The 25,255-nt window shown below is 36.1% G+C and overlaps 2 protein-coding genes across 4 annotated transcripts; one reads left to right on the top strand and one right to left on the bottom strand.

Annotated features, from left to right (window-relative positions):
* The first annotated feature begins 239 nt into the window (after nt 1–239).
* On the top strand, nt 240–4,614 carry LRL3 (LJRHL1-like 3). 2 transcript variants are annotated; one of them, XM_085732897.1, is made up of 7 exons: nt 240–739; nt 834–926; nt 1,028–1,159; nt 1,464–1,529; nt 2,779–2,844; nt 3,067–3,135; nt 3,823–4,614. In XM_085732897.1, exons 1-7 carry the CDS (start codon nt 320–322, stop codon nt 4,186–4,188), a joined length of 1,212 nt encoding a protein of 403 aa, XP_085589023.1. In that variant the 5' UTR covers nt 240–319; the 3' UTR covers nt 4,189–4,614. The 2 variants fall into 2 exon arrangements, with proteins under 2 accessions (XP_085589023.1, XP_085589022.1); XM_085732896.1 differs by having other exon boundaries at nt 825–926.
* Nucleotides 4,615–17,347: 12,733 nt separating this feature from the next.
* Nucleotides 17,348–19,260, bottom strand: LOC146903345 (Cytochrome c oxidase, subunit Vib family protein). 2 transcript variants are annotated; one of them, XM_085733815.1, is made up of 4 exons: nt 19,077–19,260; nt 18,862–18,999; nt 18,232–18,310; nt 17,348–17,643 (listed from the first exon to the last, which is right to left on the bottom strand). In XM_085733815.1, the coding sequence occupies exons 1-4, from the start codon at nt 19,161–19,163 to the stop codon at nt 17,636–17,638; spliced, it is 312 nt and encodes a 103-aa protein (XP_085589941.1). In that variant the 5' UTR covers nt 19,164–19,260; the 3' UTR covers nt 17,348–17,635. The 2 variants fall into 2 exon arrangements, with proteins under 2 accessions (XP_085589941.1, XP_085589940.1); XM_085733814.1 differs by lacking the exon at nt 17,348–17,643 and having other exon boundaries at nt 18,000–18,310.
* Nucleotides 19,261–25,255: the final 5,995 nt, after the last annotated feature.

The raw sequence follows: 25,255 nt of genomic DNA, 5'->3' as shown, positions 1-25,255 counted from the left end.
GGAGTAGTTTTTTTTTTTTTTTTAAAGAAGAAAGGAGTAGTTATTGACCCACAAAATAGTACTCCAATGGTATGCTATAGTATGAAATCTAACAAAATAAAAAAATGCAATTATCCGTCCGTTCCTGGTGAAACGCATTGCTCTGTTGCAACATGTGTTCTGTCCATTCTCTCTCTCTCTCTCTCTCTCTCTCTCTCAAGTTACTTATTAATAAACTTTCATTTCAACCCTCCCACTCCACATTGACTCAACAAACTCTCTTCTTTAGTCTCTCTCTCCTCTAACTTCCACACACACACGCACCTTCTTTCCTCTCCTCATGCAGCCTTGTAGCAGAGAAATGCAATCTCTTAACTCTCTCTTCAACTCTTCTTCTTCTTCTTCTTCTGAAATTCCCATTCCTCTCCAAAATCAGATCCAAAACAATAACAACAACGACACATTCAACCATCACGACGATTTTCTCAAACAAATCCTCTCCACCAATCTTCCTCCTTCCTGGAACACTCTCGACCCTAACCATAACAAACCTTTATTATGGGACCCCAATTCCGATGAAAATGTCACTTTCCCTAATTACGATGAACAACACAACAATCTTGCCTCCAAGTTTCGTAACCACCAGATCACTGACAAAACCGCCGCCGCTCTTATGCTTCTCACCGCCGATTCCGGAGGTCTCCTCCACATGCCTGCTGACTTTGACTCCTCCCAGAACGACGTCGTTAACACCTCCTCCGTGAGTATATTCATATTTTCTCACTCCGTTAATTAATTAACAACGTTATCGTTTTTATTACTACTGAATATTTTAATATTGTTAGCTTTTACAGGCTGCTGGTGACGCTTCCGTTCAAGCTCTCTTCAACGGTTTCTCCGGATCTCTCCATGGTGTCCCTCAACCTCATCATTTTCAACCTCCTCAGGTTCTATTCTTTCTTAGTTTTTCAAACAAAATCATTGAAATATTTTTCATGTGCATGTAAATTGATTTGATTTATTTCTTTTTTGGGAATTTGAACGATAGGGGCAGAGTTTTGGAAGTGGTTCCGTGAGTGCAACGAACCAAGCTCCGGCGAGTGGAGCTCCGGCTCAGCCAAGGCAGAAGGTTAGGGCAAGGAGAGGTCAAGCCACCGACCCACACAGCATCGCCGAAAGGGTATGTATCTCACTATAACGTGTTTGGTTGTGCAGAAAATTGGGTACAATAAATAACTTAAGTTGTCATTTTCAGTGTAGCAATAGTAATATACTTATGAGAACGCCAAAACGTGCAATTTTTTCAGAGAAAATGCGGTTGTTTGTCAGTGGCTAACAGAATATAAACCCTTATTTGGGAGGGCCTACGCCTACTATCATTCTGTTTCTGTTTTTAAAATCTCTTTCTTTTGTTTCCTTTCGGATCAATGTGGAAGGGTAATAGTACAATGGTAATTTGGTAATTTTGTTTTTATGTATGGCAGTTACGGAGGGAAAGAATTGCTGAGAGGATGAAAGCTTTGCAGGAACTTGTTCCTAATGCAAACAAGGTAACACTGACTTAATTTAATACTCAATTATGGCTTATTTTGTTGATTATCATGAGTAAGTAAGAGTGATATTCAATTTCAATCATCATGTTATATTCTACTTAACAAAAAAAAAAAAAATGTTTCATGCATGTCCAATTTTCTCATGTGATTAATTTAGTTGAGTATATGATTATCCCTCAAAAAAAAGTTTACTACTCCCTCCGTTTCAAGACGAGTGTCGCTTTAGCCAATTGCACACAGATTAAGGAATGGAATAAAGTAGTCAAATGTCATAGCAATTTTATCAAATTATCCTAATCAACTATTGGTTTGTTTTTCATTAAAGAAAAATAATACTTTGGAAGTAGTGTAACATAGGATTAATTGAATGGTACAATTGAAAAGAAAAAGTTATTATTGCATTGGAAATGTAAAATGACATTCATTTTAAAACAAATTTTTTTTGCTAAAGCGACACTCATTTTGAAACAGATAGAGTATATGATTAATCTGGATCATGTTTTTTTTTTGACACAAATCTGGATCATGTTAAAATTTGTGAAATTGTAGTAAATCATGTAGTAATTGAATTAACCACAATTTTAATCTAAATTACATTTGATATCTCCTCGATTGAATTAACCACAACTCTAAACATCATGTACGAAAAAACAGTGTATTAAAATCATAATAACTCTTTAGTTAGATAATGAATACTCTATTTCATCCCCGACAATTTTTTGAGCATAATTTTGTGTCTGACAAAAAATATCAAAATAGCCTGTGATATTTTCAATTTGTAGACAAATTAACTATTCTGTTACAACTTCTAGCCTTATCAAAAAAAAAAAAACTATTCTGTTACAACGAGTCGTAAACTATTTTTTTCATTGTATGAAAATATCAGAGGACTAATCTGATATCTTTTTTTGTAAGGAAGTCAATTGGGTCGGAAAAAATTGTGATCGATCAAATTAAGTATTTTTTCTTAATTGACTGAATGCGGTTCATTACTTGTAAGCACGCCACTTTTAATGTAGTGTGGCGGTGATATACTTTCATTCGTGCGTTTACATGTCCACTTGTTTTAGCTGATTGAGCTTATTTTTTTATCATAAAATTTATGGCCTCAATTATTTTCTCAAGATGTGGTTATTAATTAATCAATTTAAAAACATTTAAATATAAGACACTTATAAACATAATGTAATGGGTGTATCTATCCATGTTGAAATTTTAATTATTTGTTTGGTCTGTGGATCGACAGACAGACAAGGCTTCCATGCTGGATGAGATCATCGATTATGTGAAGTTCCTACAGGTCCAAGTCAAAGTGAGATTCCCCTCTTTTTCTTCAATATACTTTTGGGAAATTTACAAAATACATTTTTCACTTAAAATGTCTTGTAATATCTATATCTATATAATTTCAACAATTTTTTTTCTTCTGTTGTTTCATGACTTAATAATGTTATTACGTTTCTCAAGTTAACTTATTTCAAGGATTCTTTGTTTGAAATAATTTTTGTTACCTGTTGCGTAATTGGATTTACAGGTTTTGAGTATGAGCAGATTAGGGGGAGCAGGGGCTGTAGCTCCTCTTGTGGCTGATATGTCCTCCGAGGTAAATTTTCCACTTTCTTTCTGAATTTACCAAAGTTATTATTATTTATAGTAAAAAAAGAAACTTTTCTCGTGGCTTTCTTGTTGCCATTGATCTTTCAAAAAAGAAAATAAACAATCCCACTTTTCTTCTGCTTTTTCTGATTGCTTGTTTCTTCCTAATTCAATGGAATAAAAAATAATCAAGCTCCTATTACAATTTATTTTTGGGAAATGTTAACCAGTGCCCCCGGGGCACTGGTTAAGGAATCAAATGTAGAAAGTCTAGCATTGGAACTTGTGTTGTCAACTCATCAAAAGCTTAAAAAGTGTTATTTTTACTTTGAAATTTCCTCTTTTAGTTTTCTTAACCAGTGCCCCGGGGGCACTGGTTAACAAGACCCTTTATTTTTATCTTTCCCTACCATAAATTGAGAAAGCAAGAAATTGAGGAAAGTATTAAAAAAACATGTTAGAATTTCCATAAGAAGAAATAAATACTCAGCATCCACGAAAATAGAGAGATTAGTCTTCTCACAAGATGACACACCAACTTTATTTTTTGTTAGCTTTGTTTCGTAGTATTAATCAATCAATTCTGAAATTCTCAATCACCACAAAACGACAACCCAAAAGTAGCACGCGTAGCTACTTTCTCAGATTCCACTCTCTCCCCTTAACAGTGACACGTGTTCTTTTTTCCTTGCAGGGTGTCAGTGACTGCGTCCAAACAAACGGCAACGGAGGGGTCCACCCACGAAACCCTAAAACAGCGTCGTCCTCTAACGAAAGCCTCACAATGACGGAGCATCAAGTGGCCAAGCTAATGGAAGAAGACATGGGATCTGCCATGCAATACTTGCAAGGCAAAGGTCTTTGCCTCATGCCTATTTCTCTTGCTACTGCTATCTCAACTGCCACGTGTCACACCAGGAACCCTTTGATCAACGCTGCTAATAACAATATCAACGGTAGTTCTAACCCTATCACCGCATCTAACGGTGATGGGCCATCCTCTCCCGGAATGTCCGTTAACAGCATCGTCAAAGATGCTAACTCCGCTTCTAAGTCGTAGACGCCGTTTGTTTCGTTGACTTTTTCTCCCAACAGAGACATAAACAAAAGAGTAGCATCTAAGATGAAAACACAAAATAACGTGGAGTTTCTCAAGTCTAGGAAAATAATGCGTGGGACTCTTACGACGTCGTATTTACCTAGACTTTGGCAGATGCTAACTTTCGTATTAATTTCAGCCTTACCACTTTCTATAGGTCTTATTTTTGTTGTAATCTTCTTTATTTTTTGTCATGACTTTCCTTTTATTCACATTGGTGCACTCTTAAATTTTTGTTTTTATTTTCCGTTTGGAAAATGTAACGGGTATGAAAAGAGATGAGTTTGTACGAGAAAATAGCATAATCATTATTATATTGAAAAATGATTATTTTGTATTCTCTAGACAAATTTTATGTTTATTTATTTCTCATGCAATGTTCTTAAACACTCATTGGTAAGACCATTTTCTTATTTTCCATCAAATGTTTGAAATCGTAGCGTATGAAAGAATGATTTCAAGAATGCGGCATTACTCATTAGGGTGAACACATGTTGAAAGCAAAAAAAAGAGTAACAATACTACAAAACTAATAATACGTCTTGTTTAAAAAAAAAATCATTCTTTTTCACTTAGCTATCACTTTTCATTAGTGCTTGATTTGTCTCGTTTTGTTTCATTTTGTGTGTTACACTAAGTTATTTTACGCATATTGAAAAGAAGTTTTTTTTTAAAGAAGAAATTATTGATAACAAAAAGAGAATAACAATTTATCAAATTGAATATTGGTATATTTCTTGTGAAAAAATATATTTGTTTATTCACTAGTTCATAATGCAAATTGAAAATAATGTTTCAAGAGTGATACATATGAAATTGGTCACGTTTCTCTAATATTAGTTATGTATTGTTTTATTTTTTTACGGAAATGTACTATGATTAACATGGTGGTGTATATTCTTAATGATTTAATTTTTTTATATTATCTTGTTAGGTAAGTTAACATATGGAATGATGTGACGATTCAAAAATAGACGATACAAATTTAATATTATATTAAAGCTATGTTTATCATTATCAAGACGAATTTTTTAGTTATTTCCAAGTTAAAAAAGAGACGAATTTTTTAGTTTAAAGCTAATAGCTTATATTTAAATTTCCTCAAAAAAAAAAAAACTTATATTTATATGATCAAAATAGATTTTGGCAATAATTTTTTCTCACAAAATTATAACTTAGCGCTAATCTTCTCAAGGATTTTGATTTGAATCGATCAAGAAGATTGTTCGAGCTTGAACAACATTTTGTCTAGTCAGTAAGAGAGCAAATAGTGAGTGGATTTTGGTGGAAATAATTGTCTACCGTGCATTGTTTTGTGAAGGTTGGTAGCCATTGGAGACTGATATAGGGGTCATATATTGGGGACTATCGATGCCCATCGACCTTTGGATTCGGTTTGCCGTTGGAAGACGTTATTAGCCATTGTAAAGCAGATCTTATAAGTCGGAGATGATCCGAGACTGTGGAACGGTGAGCTAGGCCTTTGTAAAGCAGATCTTATATTAGTCCAGAATATATGATATTTTGTTAGACTTTATTTAACACTCGGCCAAATTCATTTTCTTGTTCCTAAAGAAAATCATAAAATTAAGAAAAGGGAGAAAGAAAAAAAAAAAAAAAAGGTAGAATATGCAATGCAATGTAAACATACTGGACCGTGATAGTGGGGAGCAACTAAATAATCCGGTCGTGCGGAGAAAGAGATTAAATGCCCACGTTTGATTAGCATGGCAAATCATCAGTTTTAAGAATTTGTGGATCCCACGTTAGATTAGAAGAAGTCTCTATAGCGCGTAGTTTCATCATCGTGATATCATTCATTCTTCTCTCTCCCACGATCCTCATACGAGTCATTCCCAACTCCTTTTTTTATTGTTGATCAACATTCCTCATATGTCCATGTCTTGGATTGGAACAGCAAGATCATGACAAAAATATTTATTTTGATTCATACTTATAATTTAATTTAATAATGTGCTGTGGATTTTTTTTTTTTGGTTTTTTAAAAAGAAGGAAATAAAAACTGAGATTCATGTAAATGTGGTTTACATAAAAAATATTACCGAGACATTTGATATATTAGGATGAAAGTTCGAATCACGGTTTTATTTTTTTGCACTCAACGTGAGTTTCGCGCAAGTGTACATTAATTGAAAGGAGGGGAATCAAGAATAGTATATGAAAAACTTTCCTAAGGCCTTGATATCATCTATAGCTAAGACATCAACAAAATGTTGAGTACTTCACAGCGATTGTGATTCGTATGAGCCTTCTAATTATTACCTTAAATCAAAGAGATAATTGAGTTTAAACAATAAGTGAAGTCTTTCTTAATGATGGTGCGTAAAAATCAATAAGCGAATAGCAAGACAAAGTTCGAAAAAGTATATCAAAATTCAACCCACTTAAGTTGGTCTGATGGTATTGACCTGAGACTTGGGAGTGTGCTCATCCTCAAGGTCTCAGGTTCGATTTCCTCTGGTGGCAATTTGAGATTCCCTCTGAAGGCAATTTAAATAAGCTAAAATGGATGACTCTTTAATAAGGGCAACGCAAGAAGAGAGGTCTATCGAGTTATGAGATGAGATACACTCGCATTAACCTAAGAAAGGAGTTATGAGATGAGATACACTCGCATTAACCTAAGAAAGGATCGTGAGGAGTTTTCCACGCTAGCTTTAAAAAAAACATAATACCGCCTTTAACATGTGGTTTCAATGTATTAAAATTGATGATAAATATGTTTTCTGTCGTAAAATATAGTATACTTATTTGTTCACTTCATAAATCATTTTCACTGTGAATTTATTTAAAGAAATTTTTTGTTTAACTAAAATGCCTTTTCACTTTCTAAATAAGTATTTTTTATCGAAGAATAAATATCACATAACAAATATTTAATTTATTTTGTCCATGCAATGTTAAATGTTAATTATTATCGTTTTAATATTATTTTAAAATTAATTTTTTTGACAGAATTATTATTTTAAATTAATTGTGTGCATCACGCTTACCATATATATATATATATATATATATATATATATATATATATATATATATATATATATATATATATATATATATATAAAGAGTGAGTGAGTGTATGTGTCAACTCACAACATATTATATTGATTTAGAGACGAAAGAAAAGTAAGAGTAAGAACATAGAGGAGAGAAAGATAATAGAACGTTTGATAATTTGTTTAGTTGTTCGTGTTATTATAGAATGTGAAAGAAAAAAACATCATACGATGGTTTTGATATCCCTAATTGTTTTTTTTAATTACATTTACGGAATGGTAGGTAATTTATCCTCCAACCAATGTAAATGTATTTATGTGGCTAATGTTTATTACTACCTCCGTCCCAATTTAATTGACACAATTTTGTTTTTCACACATATTAAGAAAAATGTATAAATAAAGGGGAAAGTGGAATATATTGTATTGGGAATGATAAAAGTAGTACTCCCTCCGTTTCAAAATACATGTCCACTTTTTGCAATGTGCACTATTCACTTGACTTACTTTGACCATACTTTTTAACCAATGTATAAATTCAAATATTAGCATGTAAGATGTTGTTTGATTTGTCTCGACAAATATTTTCAAAATATTAAATTTTTATAATTTTTTACTTTAGATAATTAAAGATATTAACAGTCAAAATTGTGCATTGCCATATGTGAAGTGATTGACTTGGACATATATTTTGAAACGGAGGGAGTATTATTTAGTGTTATATTGTATTGGGAATGATGAAAGTTGTATTGAAAATTGAAATGGGTCAGTTATTTTGGGACATTTTTTTTTAGAAAATGGGTCAGTTATTCCGGGACGGAGGGAGTAGTTGGGTAAATTACCACCATTTTTCAAGGGTAATCTAGGTGTCACCATCTTAATTTGATTGACATTTCAAACCCACCACATCTCAGTATATTAAAATAAAGAGGAGTATTATGAACATTGTCTCTAACATTCATTTTTTTACTATATGAAATTCATGTGAGTTTTATACTTTAGAATTAAATCTCAATTAAAATAGTGAGATTCATATGAATTTCACCTAATAAAATAGTGAGTGTTAGAAAGAGAATGTTCTAATCACTTCTCCATCATAAATAAGGAAAAATAAGACTTGGATTGCTAAGCCAAAGTCCAAGGAAACAAAAGTGTGTCAATACAACTACCTTATAAAAATCTGGTCACGAAAATTCATTGAGATAAAATCACGCCGAAAGAGGAGAAAAAAAAAAGAGCGCAACAAAACACCAAGGTGATGCTATATATCACGACAAATTTATCCCAAACTTATCACGAACAATCATTTCTATGGTACCAAAAAAAGGGATAATGCTAAGTATAGCGAAGGAAATTATGCCGAATCCTTCACGAATGCATTTTATTGGTTAATTAACACCAACTGCGGGGGTGTATTCCACAAATACCGGAATTAAACCACAAAAGCTGTTTTGCCTTTTTCTTATGAGCGCTGCTATATACAGCGAATACTTTTTTCCCGAACTGTTCACGAAAACTCCCATCCTTGTTATTTTGCCACCCACCTCGTAGAGACAGACTCCCACCCACCTCTGTTCACTAGTTATTTTGCCACCGACTCACATCCTTGTAACTGTTCTTCATTCTAGAACACTATCAAGTAGCCTAACAACCATAAAATACACACCATGAAGATGGGAGGAACAAATTAAAGACACGTATACAGTGGAAGGTGTGGGTGTGTAAAAGCCATGGGATAATATATGGGAAGGTGGCTGTATTTTGAAAGGTATAATTTCAGTGGAAAGAAGACGAAATAGTGTGTACAAGTCATTCGGGAAAATTTCGCGGTAACTTTTGTCGGGACATTTAGCATTATTGTTTTCTTATTCCATTTTAATAACAAAAATGCTATTTATCACGAGAAAGAATCTCAAGAATTTATCCCGACTGTGTATTATCCCAACTGTGAACCTATTCTTTGTATTTTAAGATGTCCACGTTCTAAAAAGTTGCCAGCTTTGCTTCGTGAAAATCCGCGAAAAACATATTCGCTATGTATAGCAACGCCCAAAAAAAAGTCTCCACATGCATGCTAGGCGGTTACCAACAATTCAGGAATTGATGTTTTAAGTGTGTCGGGAAGCATTTGGGAAATCATTTTTGGCTGTACAAAGCATTTCTCAAACACTAATAGTCAATCAACAACATCAATAAAGAAGAAAAACCATAATAGCAAAACCTAAAACAGGGTAGAAATCGACGATTATTAAAGTAATCTTCCTTAATACAATGAGGTAGAATATCCCACCATGTAAATTCATACAAAGTAAAGGCATAATTATTAGTTAAGTAATCAGTAAAATTGTTTACTTCTCTGAAAACGTGGCTAACTCAAAATTACATGTTGTTGATTGATTGAAGTGTTCAGCCATATATCCTTTAGATTCCTGGACACCAAGCAGTTATTAGAGAAAGCTTGCATAACAAGAATAAAATTTGTTTCCAACCAAAAGGTGATTCTAATGCTTGTGACCTGCTATCTAAAATTCTAAATATCTAATGCTTGACACTCTAAAATAACCTTGATTGAAAATTGAATATTATTATGAGGATAATTTTAAAATATTATTCTCCGAAAAATAGGAAGGAAAAAAAACTCAGGTAAAATAGGATAGATTATTTTATCCCCTAGATACAAGAATTATATTTAGTAAATAAATTAAAGACTCTAGAGGCAATAACTTGGACAGTTTTCGCTTGTTGCTTAGAAAATACAAACGGGTAAGAAGTTGAAAAAGAAGAGATAGGAAGAGAAATGTACTTGTGGAAAAAGAAGAGTATATGTTTACGAGGAGAGGATCGAGATGAAAAAGAAGAGGAGAGAATATATTTTGAGTGAGAGAAGAGATAGGAAGAAAAACGTTTACAACAGTGGAGGAGAGGAGCTCTAAAAACGATACGAACAATAGCTATGAACACAGTACAAACACCAACAGAAACTTTATAGCGGAAATGATTAAGGCGTTGTTGAACCCGCCCAGTGCTTCATTTCTTGTCTGTTTCCCTTACTTTTCCTTCAGAGTTCATAGCAACCAGACAATTTGTTGTTGGAAGCACAAATTATCTTATATGTTTAGGAGTTTAGAACCCTCAAAAAAGAAGGTCGATTTGTTTACTATGTGTCATTCTTCTGTGGTTGCTGGCATATGCTATGCAGAGGTGGTTATGGGTGATTATTGGTATGCATGGAGACTTCTCAGTTATAGTTGGTGTTCGTATCTTCGGTGGTTCGGGAGTAAAGGAACAAAGGGTTTTAGGATTAGTTGGTGTTCAGAAATGAGTGCATTGAAAATAGTTTTTGACAAGGGGAAAATATGCATTTACTTCTTCTACGATATGAACGATGTGTTGATCTTAGTAACTTCTATTTTTGCTCCAAAAAAAAAAAAACTTCTATTTTTCGACCAATTAATTTGGTCTTCATATTTAATAGGAGTTCTCCTTGTATTGCTATTCTTAGTAAAAGTCATAAATTTAGCTGTTTCAAAAAAAGTAAAGGTGGGTCAAAATTTCAGTTCAATTTCGGATGGAGACAAATTATAATAAGAGAAATTCTTGGGTAATTTCTCTTATACTAATAAAACTTCCAAGTTCACAACATAAAGCATGGTTTATTTCGCTCTTGAGGTGGGGAAGGGAGATCGCATCCACCACCAATTTTCAGTTATATATACCATTTTAGAGCACTACTTATCATATATCATGCATGGTCACTGAATATTAATCAGGATTCCTACCATTTTCCATTACTCATAAAACAAAGTTGCTTGTTGCTACCTGTTGGAAACCAAGAAGTTCTACATAGGTAAAAAAAAACTATGATGTATATAATTATAAGTGACAGAATTTGAGTCTATTGGTTCGAACTTTTGAACTATGAGTCTACACACTCAAGAACACAAACTAGCTCACTACGTTCTCACACTCTAATTAGGTATGTGCAATAATCCAACACTGCTGTTAAAATTAATTTACACAATTATATGGAATATTTTTGGTGGTGTAATTATATGGAATATACTTAAATACGAACCGTCTCTCCATCATCACACCACTGAATACTTTTGGACTGATGGTATAGTACTATATAGTGAAATGATGTGGAATGACATTACATATTTACGTCCATTTTTTAAATCTAACTAACCTTTTCTGTATTATTTCACTCCTTTTCACCGCATGCTACCAGCCCGGAGAAGAACGAGTTCAGGAGACAATTAATATCTCTAAGCCATGAATGCATTCCTCTCTTCTTTTTTTTCTCTCTTAACACCAATTGTATTCATTCACGGCTTGAAACCAAACATCTCACCTCTTAGACCAAGAGATGTATCAGTCATTCATTTGAATATAAGTATTAGATGTGCATGGATGTCTAAAGTCATCATACGCAGTGCAACCCTCAAAATATCATTCTTGCATGCCTAACCTCATTATATCATGTACCATATATCTCAACAATCTAACAAGCAAGTTGGTAATGAATGACAAAAAACAGAGGTACCCAAACTTTTATTCATTGGTAGGTAGAAACGTAGAATTGATGACAGTTGCAAACTTTGCACTTCATCAATTGTGGCTACATTTCTACCGAATATCCAACTGGTCATTGGTCCAACAGTTTGCAAGACAAACGAACAATTCACCAGGGATATGTTATTTTGATAAGGCTTAGTCAAAAGAGTCCTAGTCTTTAGCATTGTTTGTTAGTTGATTTAGTCAAGTTTGTTAGTCAAGTTTGTTTCCTTATTTTTAGCTAGAACGTGGGCTGTAGCTTGTTACAACACGTTTGTTTTTTGCTTCTATTTATTTTGCTGCACTTTCATATTGAATAAACAAGTCATTCCCATAACTGTTACTTGCTTTCTCTATAGTTCTTATTGCATCTAACATTCTGGTATCTAGAGCAGTGACCTGAGAGATGGGTTCAGAAGCAAACTTTGCCGCAGCCTCAATACCAAAGTTCGACGGCGACTACGATCATTGGAGCATGGTCATGGAGAATCTCCTCCGATCCAAAGAGTATTGGGTTGCTGTCGAATCAGGCTACACGGAGCCAACAAGTAGAGATGGGATGACCGCAGTGCAAATAAAGAATCTGGATGAGATGAAGCTGAAGGACTTGAAGGCTAAGAATTACTTGTTTCAGTCAATTGACAAGTCAATTCTGAAGACGATCACGCAGAAGGAGACATCTAAACAGCTATGGGATTCCATGAAGTTGAAGTGTCGCGGCAATGCTCGAGTGAAGAGAGCACAGCTCAATCGTCTACGCCGAGACTTTGAGGTCTTAGCAATGAAGCAGGGTGAATCGATCACTGATTATTTTGGTCGAGTAATGACGGTTGCAAACGACATGAGGAATTATGGGGAAGATGTGGATGATGTCAAGATCGTTGAGAAGATTTTGAGAACCCTCACTGATAAGTGGAATTACATTGTTTGTTCCATTGAGGAATCCAAGGATATAGATCAGCTATCAGTGGATGCCTTGCAAAGTTCTCTGCTCGTTCATGAGCAAAAGTTCAAAGTAAGTGGAGAAGATGAACATGCTTTGAAGGTTACTCATGAACAGAGCTATGGTGGAAGAGGACGAGGAAGAACTACTTTCCGAGGAGGCCGGGGACAAGGTAGAGGCAGGAGTAGCCAACCAAGGAGTAAGGAAACAGTTGAATGTTACAAGTGTCATAAGCTTGGACACTACCAGTACGAGTGCCAAGCAAATTATGCTGATTTGGAGGAATCTGAAGAGATGGTGCTAATGGCGTATGAAGACACGTTCGGAGGTGATCGAGATGTTCTGTGGTATATTGACTCTGGGTGCAGCAATCACATGTGTGGTGATTCATCACTTTTCTGTGAGTTAGAAGAAGGGTTCAACAAGGTGGTTCGATTGGGGAATTATGCAAGCATGAACGTTGTCGGAAAAGGAAGTGTTCGATTGAATGTAAAAGGAGTAAGTTACCTTGTACGAGATGTATATTATGTGCCCGGTTTGAAGAATAATCTTCTCAGTGTTGGGCAGCTGCAAGAAAAGGGTTTGGCTGTACTAATGCAGTCAAATGAATGTCGGATTTATCACCACACAAAAGGTTTGGTGTTTCAAACCAACATGACAGCAAATCGAATGTTTGTGCTGTTATCGAGCACTCAATCAATCAAAAAAGAAAACAAGGAAGAGTGCTTCCAAGTAACCACTGAAGACGTGGCTCACCTTTGGCACCAAAGATTCGGTCATCTCAGCTACAAAGGCCTGAAGACTTTGCAAACAAAAGGCATGGTGAGAGGCTTGCCAAGTTTCTCTGAGGGTGAAATTGTGTGCACAAATTGCTTGAAAGGGAAGCAACATCGTGATGTAATCTCAAGGAGAAGCACATGGAGAGCATCAGAAAAGTTGGAACTTGTTCATGCTGATATTTGCGGTCCGATTTCTCCGTTTTCAGAGGGTAACAAAAGGTACTTCATTTGCTTTATTGATGACTATAGTAGGAAGGCATGGGTGTATTTTCTTGCTTATAAGTCAGATGCATTCACTACCTTTAAGCTATTTAAAGCTCTTGTTGAAAAAGAAACTGACTTGTCCATTAAATGTCTAAGAACGGATCGTGGAGGTGAATTCACATCAAATGAATTCAAGGAATATTGTAAAATGAATGGAATCAAGAGGCAATTAACTGCTGCATATACACCACAGCAAAACGGAGTCGCCGAGAGGAAGAATAGAACCGTGATGAATATGGTGAGGAGCTTATTGGTTGAGAAAAATGTTCCAAGAAAATTCTGGGCAGAGGCGGTAAACTGGGCATTCTATGTTCTTAATAGATGTCCAACATCATCAGTAAAGGAAATGACACCAGTGGAAGCTTGGTGTGGGGTGAAGCCTTCAGTCGGGCACTTGAGAGTCTTTGGTTGTATAGCATATGCACATGTGCCAGATGCTCGACGAACAAAGCTTGAAGATAAAAGTCTTTGTTGTGTTCTTTTTGGTGTAAGTGAAGAATCAAAGGCATACCGACTTTATGATCCTACCTCCAAGAGGATTATTATCAGTCGGGATGTCGTCTTTGAAGAAAATGGGCAATGGAATTGGGAGAAGAGCTCAGAAGAAGATAACACGTTTGATATGGAATGGGAAGATGAGGAAAGAGAAGAAAGGGAGGAATCGAGTGATGGTAATGAAGAAGAAAATGCAGCTGATGGTAATGAAGAAGAAAATGCAACTGATGATAATGAAGATGAAAATGCAACTTCTCCCGTGACAGAACGCCGAAATAGAAGAGCACCTGGGTGGATGAATGATTATGTTTCTGGTGAAGGTCTTTCTGATGAAGAGGTACAAACTCAGTTAGTCTTGTTTGCTCATGCCGTTCGTTCTGATCCTACTTCATTTGACGAAGCAGTAAAGGAAGTGAAATGGAGGGCAGCGATGGATGCAGAAATGAAATCAATTGAGAAGAATGGAACGTGGGATCTCACGGAGCTGCCGAAAGAAGCGAGAAAAATAGGAGTCAAATGGGTGTACAAAACAAAGTTGAATGAGCTGGGAGAAGTAGAAAAATACAAGGCTCGCTTGGTCGCCAAAGGGTATGCTCAGGAATATGGAGTTGATTATGAAGAAGTGTACGCTCATGTAGCTCGTATGGACACGGTTCGAATGATTTTGGCACTTGCTGCACAAAGAGGTTGGTGTGTATTTCAGCTGGACGTGAAGTCAGCCTTTCTTCATGGGAAGTTAGCTGAGAATGTATACGTGGAGCAGCCAAGGGGTTATGAAATAAAGAATGAGGAGCATAAGGTATATAAGCTTAACAAAGCTTTGTACGGACTTAAGCAGGCACCACGAGCATGGTTCAGCCGAATTGAATCATACTTTAGAAAGGAAGGCTTTGAGAAGGAGGACAGCGAGCAAACTTTGTTTACCAAAGTCAAACAAGGTAAACATTTGATCATTAGCTTATATGTTGATGATTTAATTTACACCGGAAATGATGAAAAAATGATGTCTGAATTCAAAGAGTCCATGATGAAGGAATTTGATATGTCAGACTTGGGTAAGATGAGGTATTTTCTTGGTATTGAGGTAGTCCAATTTGATGGCGGTGTTTTCATCAGTCAAACGAAGTATGTGACAGAAGTGTTGAGAAGATTTGGAATGGAGCATAGCAATCCTGTTGAAAATCCAATGGTGCCAGGATTTAAAATCTCCAAAGATGAAAATGGTGTTGAGATGGATGGTTCATTTTTCAAGCAGCTGATTGGAAGCTTGATGTACTTGACTGCTACGAGGCCAGACATAATGTATGCGGTTAGCTTATTGAGCAGGTATATGTCAAGACCTACAGAAGTTCATTATTCGGCAGCGAAGAGAATTTTACGTTACTTGCAAGGTACAACAAAGTTTGGCATTCTTTACAAAAAGGAAGGAAATTGTGAATTGATTGGATTTACTGATAGTGATTATGCTGGATCGGCGGAGGATAGAAGAAGTACTTCAGGTTATGTTTTTATGTTAAGTGGAGCTGCAGTAGCTTGGTCTTCTCGGAAGCAACCTATAGTAACGTTGAGCACGACAGAAGCTGAATTTGTAGCAGCTGCTGGAAGTACTTGTCAGGCAATATGGATGCAAAGGGTGCTGAAGAAGATAGGCTACAAGGGCAGTGAAAGTACTGTCATCTTTTGTGACAACAGCTCAACAATTAAGTTGTCGAGGAACCCGGTGATGCATGGCAAGAGCAAGCACATTGATGTGCGCTATCATTTCTTAAGGGAGCTTGTGAATGATGGAGTTGTACAACTTCAGTTTTGTGGTACAAGGCATCAGTTAGCAGACATCCTCACCAAACCGCTAAAATTGGAGTCATTTCGGGAGCTGAGATGGAAGCTTGGAGTCTGTGATTTTTCAGAAGTTAACTAGCTGCAAATGCAGTCTAGTTCAAGGGAGGGAATGATAAGGCTTAGTCAAAAGAGTCCTAGTCTTTAGCATTGTTTGTTAGTTGATTTAGTCAAGTTTGTTAGTCAAGTTTGTTTCCTTATTTTTAGCTAGAACGTGGGCTGTAGCTTGTTACAACACGTTTGTTTTTTGCTTCTATTTATTTTGCTGCACTTTCATATTGAATAAACAAGTCATTCCCATAACTGTTACTTGCTTTCTCTATAGTTCTTATTGCATCTAACATATTTGTGAACTGAGGGTCTGGAATAAAGAAATAGGTATGGAAAATGCCATATTTTGAATACAATGAACTACTATTTCACAAGACAAGTGGTGTCATAAATCAAACAAAATCCTCATGTTTTACTATCCATGAGAGGGATGACAAATATTCAACACTATATATTCATCAAACTAATAATTTCTACATCTACATCTACATGGTAAACAATAATGAATAACAAGTGAATGCACAAATTGAACCTAGATCCAAATAATAGCACAACTTTAAACAAACTAAAAATCAGATTTCCAGCAATAATGGAATTTTTAATTTCATCCAAGATTGGAGTTATCTGTGATTAGATGTCTCTATACACTGGAGGTGAGACATGAATCAATAATATGTCTAAGGAATGAAGTACAAGACAACCATTGAAAGCATTGAACAAATTCAAGGCTTGGCATAAAGAAGGTTTAGATTTCAAAGAAGACAATGGAAGTGAAAGAAGTTGGTGAATTTTCCAAGATGTAATCTCTGTATATACAGTAATATTTTCTACAGGCAAATGCTAGTGGGTAGTTTGTTAGGGGAGGGGGGGAATGTTAGTAGCTAGCAGCAGGGGTCGAACCCTGAACGTTCTACATGGTACTCCTTGAGTGTCCCAACCCAAACCACTGAACTAATCATTTAGGGGCAAAATAACAGAGTTTCTTTATGATTATCTTTCTTCCTTCCTCAAACAATATAGTTTAATCATTTTGTCATACATCCCTTGGTGACTCCGCTATTATTGCATAAAAGATTAAACCCAGCATGTATCGTTTCCATTATTTTCTCTTGACTAATGCAGAGATACCCTAATGTTTAATAGCCTCAATACTTGAAAACAAAAGCAAGCAATTGAAGCAAAGGAAAATATAAATTATTGAAGTCTCACATTTTGAATAGTCAAGTCTTGCGGCAATGAATACCAGTTATTATTAGGTACAAACTAATCATAGTAAAGTTAAGAACACCGAAACAGTAAAGCCAATATTCAAGATTCAAATACGCAGCAAGCAAAGCATGAAAACCATTCTAAAGCTTCTGTTTGCAACTGATTCAGATTATTCCACTTCCAAGTTCCACCCATAAAAAGACGACGAAGTGAAGTACATCTTCGTCAGGGGCCAAGTTGATCTTTAAATTTTAAACCCCTGCCAACATGAATAAACTGAACCTAATGAGGGTATTCTTTATTTGTACCGTCATAAACATTCGGCACTTCAAATTGAATCTCCTATCAATGGATATTTTTATTGCAACTTCAATTTTGGAAGGAAAAAACTAGTGAACCGAACCCAACATCAACATCACATTAATGACTAGTGACTAATGCTAACTAAACATATAATTGTAAGAACAATGCCATGTAACGTGAATAAACTGTCCCAAAATTTTCACGATGCTGACATGTTGCTTTAATAAAGAGAGAATACTTTTTAATTCCGGTTTGAGTGAAAAACATGTTGGTAAATGTATTTGACTTGCCAATCATAATAATTCACGAGCATTTTGTGAAGTGGGTTTTCGCTGTATATACCATTTCCTGACTTGTAATAGAAATCCTTATCAGAACATTAACATACTGAAACTAAAGAACAATGTATAAGTTAGCATTGTGAATCCAAATTACCCATTATTTACTACTACTACTAATACTACTGCTACTACTGCCATAGGAGTGGTTCATGAAAATCAAGGAGTGGGTTTGAGAGTGTAAGGCTTTGGGAGCGACAACGGACCTCTCCTGCTGCCTTTATCATCCAAAAGTCTCTGCTGAGCCTTTTTGTTCTGACAATATTGTCTATCAAAATGTTTCACCTGCCACATGATAAATTAACATACCCAATTGAGAAAACATTCACTGTAGAGGAGCCAAAATTGATTCTAGAGGTGCAAAATTGATTTTGTGTATGTTTGGTTCCACTTCTAGAGGGGCCAAAATTGGTTTTGAAGGTATATAATTGATTCAGACATGTTTGGTTGCTCTCAAGTATAATTGATTTTGCCTCAATATTTGATTCTCACTTGAAGCTAGGGTTTGTAGCTTTTGATTCACACATAACCTTCAACTCAGTTTTAACCATCAATTTTAACCATATATGCCTATGTTTGGTGTATCACGGTAGGTATGTCAGAATCACGGTGACTGACAGTAATTATCCAAAAGCTATGTAACTTCTGCAAAATTTGTGATACTAAAGTACCAAACATGAGCATAATGTGATACCAAACATAGGCATAATCAATTTTACAAAATCAATTTACTCAAAATCAATTTTTCTGACTGCAGAACCAAACATATTATCAATTAATTTTTACAATTGCAAGATGAAAACGGAGAAAGGGATGTAAAGGGCTATGTTTGTTACCCAAGAAGATCGGCACTGTTTGACGAACTGATCCCTGGACCGTTGGCATTCTTTGGGGTAAAGCAAACCCACTGTTGCAATTTCTGTTGGCTTCTTGTCACATTCATTTTCGATGCATGAGTAGAAAGCATCACGAGCCTTGTTCAAAAAAAAAAAAAACCATGAATATCAAATTGTGAATATAACAGAACAAAGAAGAAGAGAATGAGAGCAACCTTGTAGCAGGATTCTCTGGCTTTGATGAGGACATCGGACTGGATTTTGTCATTGTTTCCTTCAGCTGCATAAGCTCCCATCGCCATTGCTGATTCACAAATCAAAAAACTTTGTTGTTGTTGTTGTTGATGGATACATGGGCTGAACTTTTTGAACAGGTTATATATTAAAGCCCATATAAATGGTAAGATGAAAACATGTTTTTTTTTCCATATAATAGTGAAAAAATTTATACTTGGTACCCCTCACCTAGTCCCTATACCCCACATTTTTCATAAATCTCAATTTTGCACTCACATTTTTAACAAAAGATTTCTAAGAAAAAAAATCCGGCAATTTTAAAAACTGAATAATCTGAACTATAAAAAAAAAATTAAAAAATAGGTAGTGTTAGCTTAGCTGACGTTAATGAGGAACAAGTCATATTCATGTACTACGAGCTTCCATTGAGAAACAAGCCATGACATGATGATGGAGTATTCGGTTCAGAAGAAAAATATAATTGTTCTAGATTTTATGCTTAATTGTATTTTGGTCCTTTATGTTTATTTTAAGTTTTAAGTTAGTCTCTTTTGTTTTAAAAGTTTTAAGTTTGTCTCTTATGTTTTAATAGTTTCAAGTTAATTTAAAACGTTACTCACATTATAATAAGTTAGTCTCTTCCGTCACTTGACCGTTTAAAGATTCGGATTGACAAAAAAAGATTCAACTTATGGGTGATGAAATTCAACTTATTCAAAAAAATCAGTTTAAAACATTTTTCTAATTTTTTTTGTTTAGTTAAACTTAATATCATGTCGCGGAAGAGACTTACTTATTCCAACGTGAGTAACGTTTTGGACCAACTTAAAACCTTTAAAGTCTTTCTGGCAGCTATCTTGCTAAACCTAAATTCTTCCACTTCCCTTTTATTCTCTCTTTATGCTCGAAATCCTACTTATTCGACATCTAATTTCATGGGTTGGGCATACCTTCTTTAACTTGTTTTTACCTTTCTTTGACTTTGAGGAAGATCCCACAAATCGTCTTCTATCGACATCGTTTGGATGGCAGGCAAAGTCTAGCAAGGGCAAGCCTAAGCCTCTACTTCCACCGTCTCAACCTATAACTCGTAAGGGATCAACTTGAAACTTTTAAAACATAAGGGACCAACTTGAAACCTAAAATAAACATAAGGGATCAAACTTGTTGTTAAGTCTAGATTTTATCCTTTCTCAAAGGAAGAACAAGTTATGTTCACGTACTACATATTAGTTCAAGCAGATTCGAAAATATAGTCAATATTTTTTGCAACTTAAGTTGAAGTATGATTGGTACAATATGATCTAGCGACTCTACTAGGGTTTAGTATTTTTTATAGATTTCCCATTTACGTTGATACAGCAGTTGTTGACTGCTGCCGCCGCCGCCGCAAATCCAATGAATCAACCAACAAACCCAATGGACTTAAGTGGACCAACCCTTATGGGTAAAAATATGAAGGAAAAAAAAACAAATCTAAAGCAAACAAATACACACCACGTGCACAATCTAGCTACGAGGTGTGTGATCGTTTTGGACCAAATCAAATACCAAATTAGAGACAAACTCAAATCAAGATATTGAAAACTGATGAATGAATCGACCGCCAACATGGAAGCAGATCCACGGGCCAACATTGCACTGCAAAGAATTCATAACAACATCAAGTAAACGACAATCAAACCACATGAAACACCAACAAATTTCCATATTACCAAGTCAAAGCCCTTTCGAACAAACAAACCGAAGGCGAAGGCTAACAACATAACAAATAAGAATCTTTCGAAAATGGTGTAAAGACACATACCTGGTAATTAAAACCCTTAAGACGACATGGAAAAACAAAAAGGATTTTCAACCGTCGCAACCCCATTGAGGGTATTTGAAGTACTAGCAGTGCAACAATGTACCAACTGACACCAAGAATTACTAACATCGTGAAGAACCAGTATCACAAAAGAGTGCGGCACTCAGACCTGAAAAGACCTAACCATAGCCAAATAAACTTATGTTGGAGCTAGCAATCTCAAATCGAACAACCCTCGATGCAAATCCAGCAGCGAACCCATAAGCAATGACCATAACTAAACTTAGCGAGAGAGAAAGTTGTTCAAATGATCAACAATCCGATGACGGTGCACGAAAATTGACGACAACAACTTGAAACAACCCCAACAGGGGGTTTGAAAGCGATGCTTTAGAGGAGAGGAGAGAGACCTAAAAAAATTGTGATCCATATCAGATGTCTACATCTTGAAGGCTAGGTTTTTTATGTTAAGGGGGAGAGGTTAGAAGGTGGTTGCCAACGATAATGGTTGCTAGAGAGAAGAGATAGCAAATTTCTTGGAGAGAGATGTAAGGTTCACAAAGAAATAACAACATTGAAGATAAAAATAATCTACCCTCAAATTTATGAAAGAGGCAAAATTGATTCTACATTAGTAGAATTGATTTTGTTATGTTTAATTAATCTATAGTATAATTGATTTTGCCATCATAATTGATTATACTTGAATTTTTACACTCAAATTATAACGTTCAACTCAATCTTACATTAATATGTCAAAACATTACATTATCTTTAACTCAATTTCGCATAATGAATTCACTCAAACTTAATTTTTTTCAACATATAACCAAACATACACTATACACCCTCCGGTCACTAATATAAGCAAAAATCTACTTTTTAGGTTCATTCAATAAATGATGTATGTAGCCTATAATAAAGACTACATACATCATTAATTGAATGAGCCTAGAAATTGGATTTTTGCTTATATTAGTGACCGGAGGGTGTACACTATATTAGTTAAACTGTTGAGGAACTCCGCATGACTTAAATAAGATTATGACATGATGATGATGATGATGATGATGTCATGAGGTTCAAGAATTCAGGATTCATCGTCCTTAAAAAAAATTAAGGATTGATAAATTTGTACTGGCAAAAAATGTATTATTAAGCCCGTCAATAAGCAAGATGTTGTTATATTCAGCTAAATCACGGTTTATTTCTCTCTTTTTTTTTTTGAATTGGCAAAATATTATTAACCAATGAGCCCGTGCAAGGCGCACTAATAAGCTCGGGTGGAGAAAAAACAAAGAAGGGGAAATCGGTTGCCATATATACCGTGGCTCGAGCAAAAACAGCTTTAAAAACCACCCCAAAAAAGGACAACAACACAAGAGAAATGACGCAAAAATATACAAGATACATACCTCAAGTATACCCCTGCGTCAAGACTAAGAGCGTCTAAAAAAACTAAAAACCACCAAAACCTCTAAGTCCCACAACAAGCTGCACCAGGCATACAACAACCCATGACTTTGTACAGCCGCAAAAAACCAAGCTGCTCACCAACATGCACAAACAAAAAACGCATGGCCCACCAAAAAAGGAAAACAACACAACCTTCTTCCTGTTACAAGCTAACAGTGCGTAATACATGCTAAAGGCTGCCACAGAAAATGCTCCCAAACTACATAACAACAGAAGCAAGTTCGGCCCTGAACCACAGCCACGCAAAAATCAAACTACATGCTCAAACATTCCCGTGGATTCCAGCACCATTCGTAATACATACAAGCCGGAATAATAAACCTTTCTAATAACCATCTCCATGACAAAACCTTCACCTCTTCCACAACCTCATCCCATCTAGCAATTTCATTATTGAAAACTCCCCCGTTTCTAGTTCTCCAAATCACCCAAAGCACTACCTCCCAAATCATCCGCAATCCCTTCCGAACTTTCTTGTTAAAAGTCCCCCACTCCAACACTCCCAATGGATGAACAAATTCGGAGGCATTACAAACGACATATCTAACCACATCATCAAATTAAGCCAAACATTCCTCGCCAAATCACAATGGAGGAAAAGATGATTTGTAGTTTCGGGAACATCCACACACCACAAACAATTATTACCAATATCCGAAGGTAAACAATTTCTAAACTCCAAATTGATACGGGTCGGAATCCGATCATGAAGAGCCTTCCAAACAAAAGCCGACACTTTGGAAGGTGCCCCGGATTTCCAAATTTGGCTATAGACCCTCCTCTCCTCCTCCGGACGAATCCCCTCCCTCAAATCTCTCCCCACCAACTTCGCGTACATGGATTTGACCGAAAAAGTGTCATCATCTTCCAACCTCCACTTCCATCTATCCACCCCATCACTCCACACAAAGCCATCCAAGATATCCAATAATTCCAAGAGAAGGTTATTCTCCCAAACAAACAATTGGCGCCTCCAACTAAAATTCCATCTTCCACCATTGGTAGTAGACATCCACATATCTTGAACCGTAGCCTCTTGGTTTGTTGTAATAGTAAAAAGCCGTTGAAATTTTACCATAAAAGCCACCTTACCTCTCCAAGCCACCTTCTAAAAACTCGTATTAGCCCCATTTCCCACACGTCTAACCACCTCTAAATTGAACCAATCCACTTCATCCCCTTTGGCAAGTGAAACCAAATCCTTCCACCACTTTGAGGAGTTTGAAGGCCAAAGACCTACCCCACCCTCCAAAACTTCCCCCACCTTATGACCATACCTTTCGACCAAAGCCGTCCTCCAAAGAGCATTTTCCCCTTGTAATAACCTCCATTTCCACTTAGCTAGCAAACTCAAATTTACCAAAACCACATCCCGCACCCCAAGACCTCCATAATCTTTAGGATGACACACCGTCTTCCAATTCACCCAATTAATTTTCCGCCCTCCCTCCAAACCACCCCAAAGGAATTCTCTTTGGATTCTAACAATTTTCTTCGCCACACACACCGGCATCTTGAAAAAAGAGAAGTAGAAAATAGGTAACACATTCAAAACGGAGTTAAGAAGAACAATTCTCCCTCCAAGACTAAGGTACCTATTACCCCAAGAGTTCAACTTCTTAGAGAATTGTTCTAATAGAGGGTCCCAAGTTGTTGCTCTCCCCGGATTACCTCCCACCGGCAACCCCAAGTACTTGAAAGGAAAAGAACCTTGACCACAATTCAAGAAATTACAAGCCATCTCCATAAACTCCGACGACACATTTATTCCCAACAAACAACTTTTATAAAAGTTAACCTTCAACCCGGAAGTCATCTCAAAACCTCGTAGAACCGCTTTCAAAGTTCAGAAATTTTCCATCGTTGCCCTCCCCACACAAAGAGTATCATCGGCATATTGGAGATGTGAGTACACATTACCATCCACCTTCATCTTGAAACCTTCAAACAAATTCAACCGAACCGCATTTCTCATTACACCACTAAAACCCTCCGCCACTAAAAGGAAAAGGAAAGGTGCTAATGGATCACCTTGCTTTACTCCTCTTTGAATATTTATCTCTTCCGTCGGGCTTCCATTCACTAGAATAGACATACTCCCTCCACACACACAAGCCTTCATCCAAGCTCTCCACCTAGGACTCATACCCACCCTCTCCATCATATACATTAAAAAACCCCAATCCACCGAATCATACGCCTTTTCAAAATCCACCTTAAGAATCAAACAATCCGCATTTGACTTCTTAGCAAAATCCACAATTTCATTAATCACCAAGACCCCATCCCCCAAATTTCTACCCTTTAAGAAAGCCGATTGATTTTGAGAAATTATAGAATTCATTACCGTAGCCAACCTTCTTGCCAAAACTTTCGCCAAGAGTTTATAGAGACAACCTAATAAGGAGATCGGTCGGTAATCTTTCAACTCCAAAGGCGAGGTAATTTTCGGAATCAAAGCCACAAAGTAAGCTAACATAGCCTTCGGAAGCTTCTCATTACCATGAAATTGATCAAACATAATCCTCACTTCTTCCTTCATCAAATACCAAAACTTTTTAATAAAAGCAAAATTAAAACCATCCGGACCCGGACTCTTATCACCATCACACTCTTCCAAACCACCTTCAATCTCCTCAAGTGAAAACGGGGCCACTAAGGACGCATCCTCCTCCGCATCCAAACTCTCAAAAATAACACCATCAAGCTTAGGTCGCACCCACTCCGTTGACGCCACATGATTAGAAAAATAGTCCACCACCACCCTCCTAACCTCCATCGGGGATTACACCCAAGAGTCACCCTCTTTTAAAGCCTTGATCGCATTCCGACCGTGTCTCAACTTCACACACTTATGGAAATACTTAGTGCTAG

This window comes from Medicago sativa, chromosome 8, assembly GCF_051527215.1.
Source record: "Medicago sativa cultivar Bolivia chromosome 8, Bolivia_mono, whole genome shotgun sequence".
In the NCBI taxonomy this organism is placed as follows: domain Eukaryota; kingdom Viridiplantae; phylum Streptophyta; class Magnoliopsida; order Fabales; family Fabaceae; genus Medicago; species Medicago sativa.
This window is presented reverse-complemented; position numbering and strand designations above follow the sequence as displayed.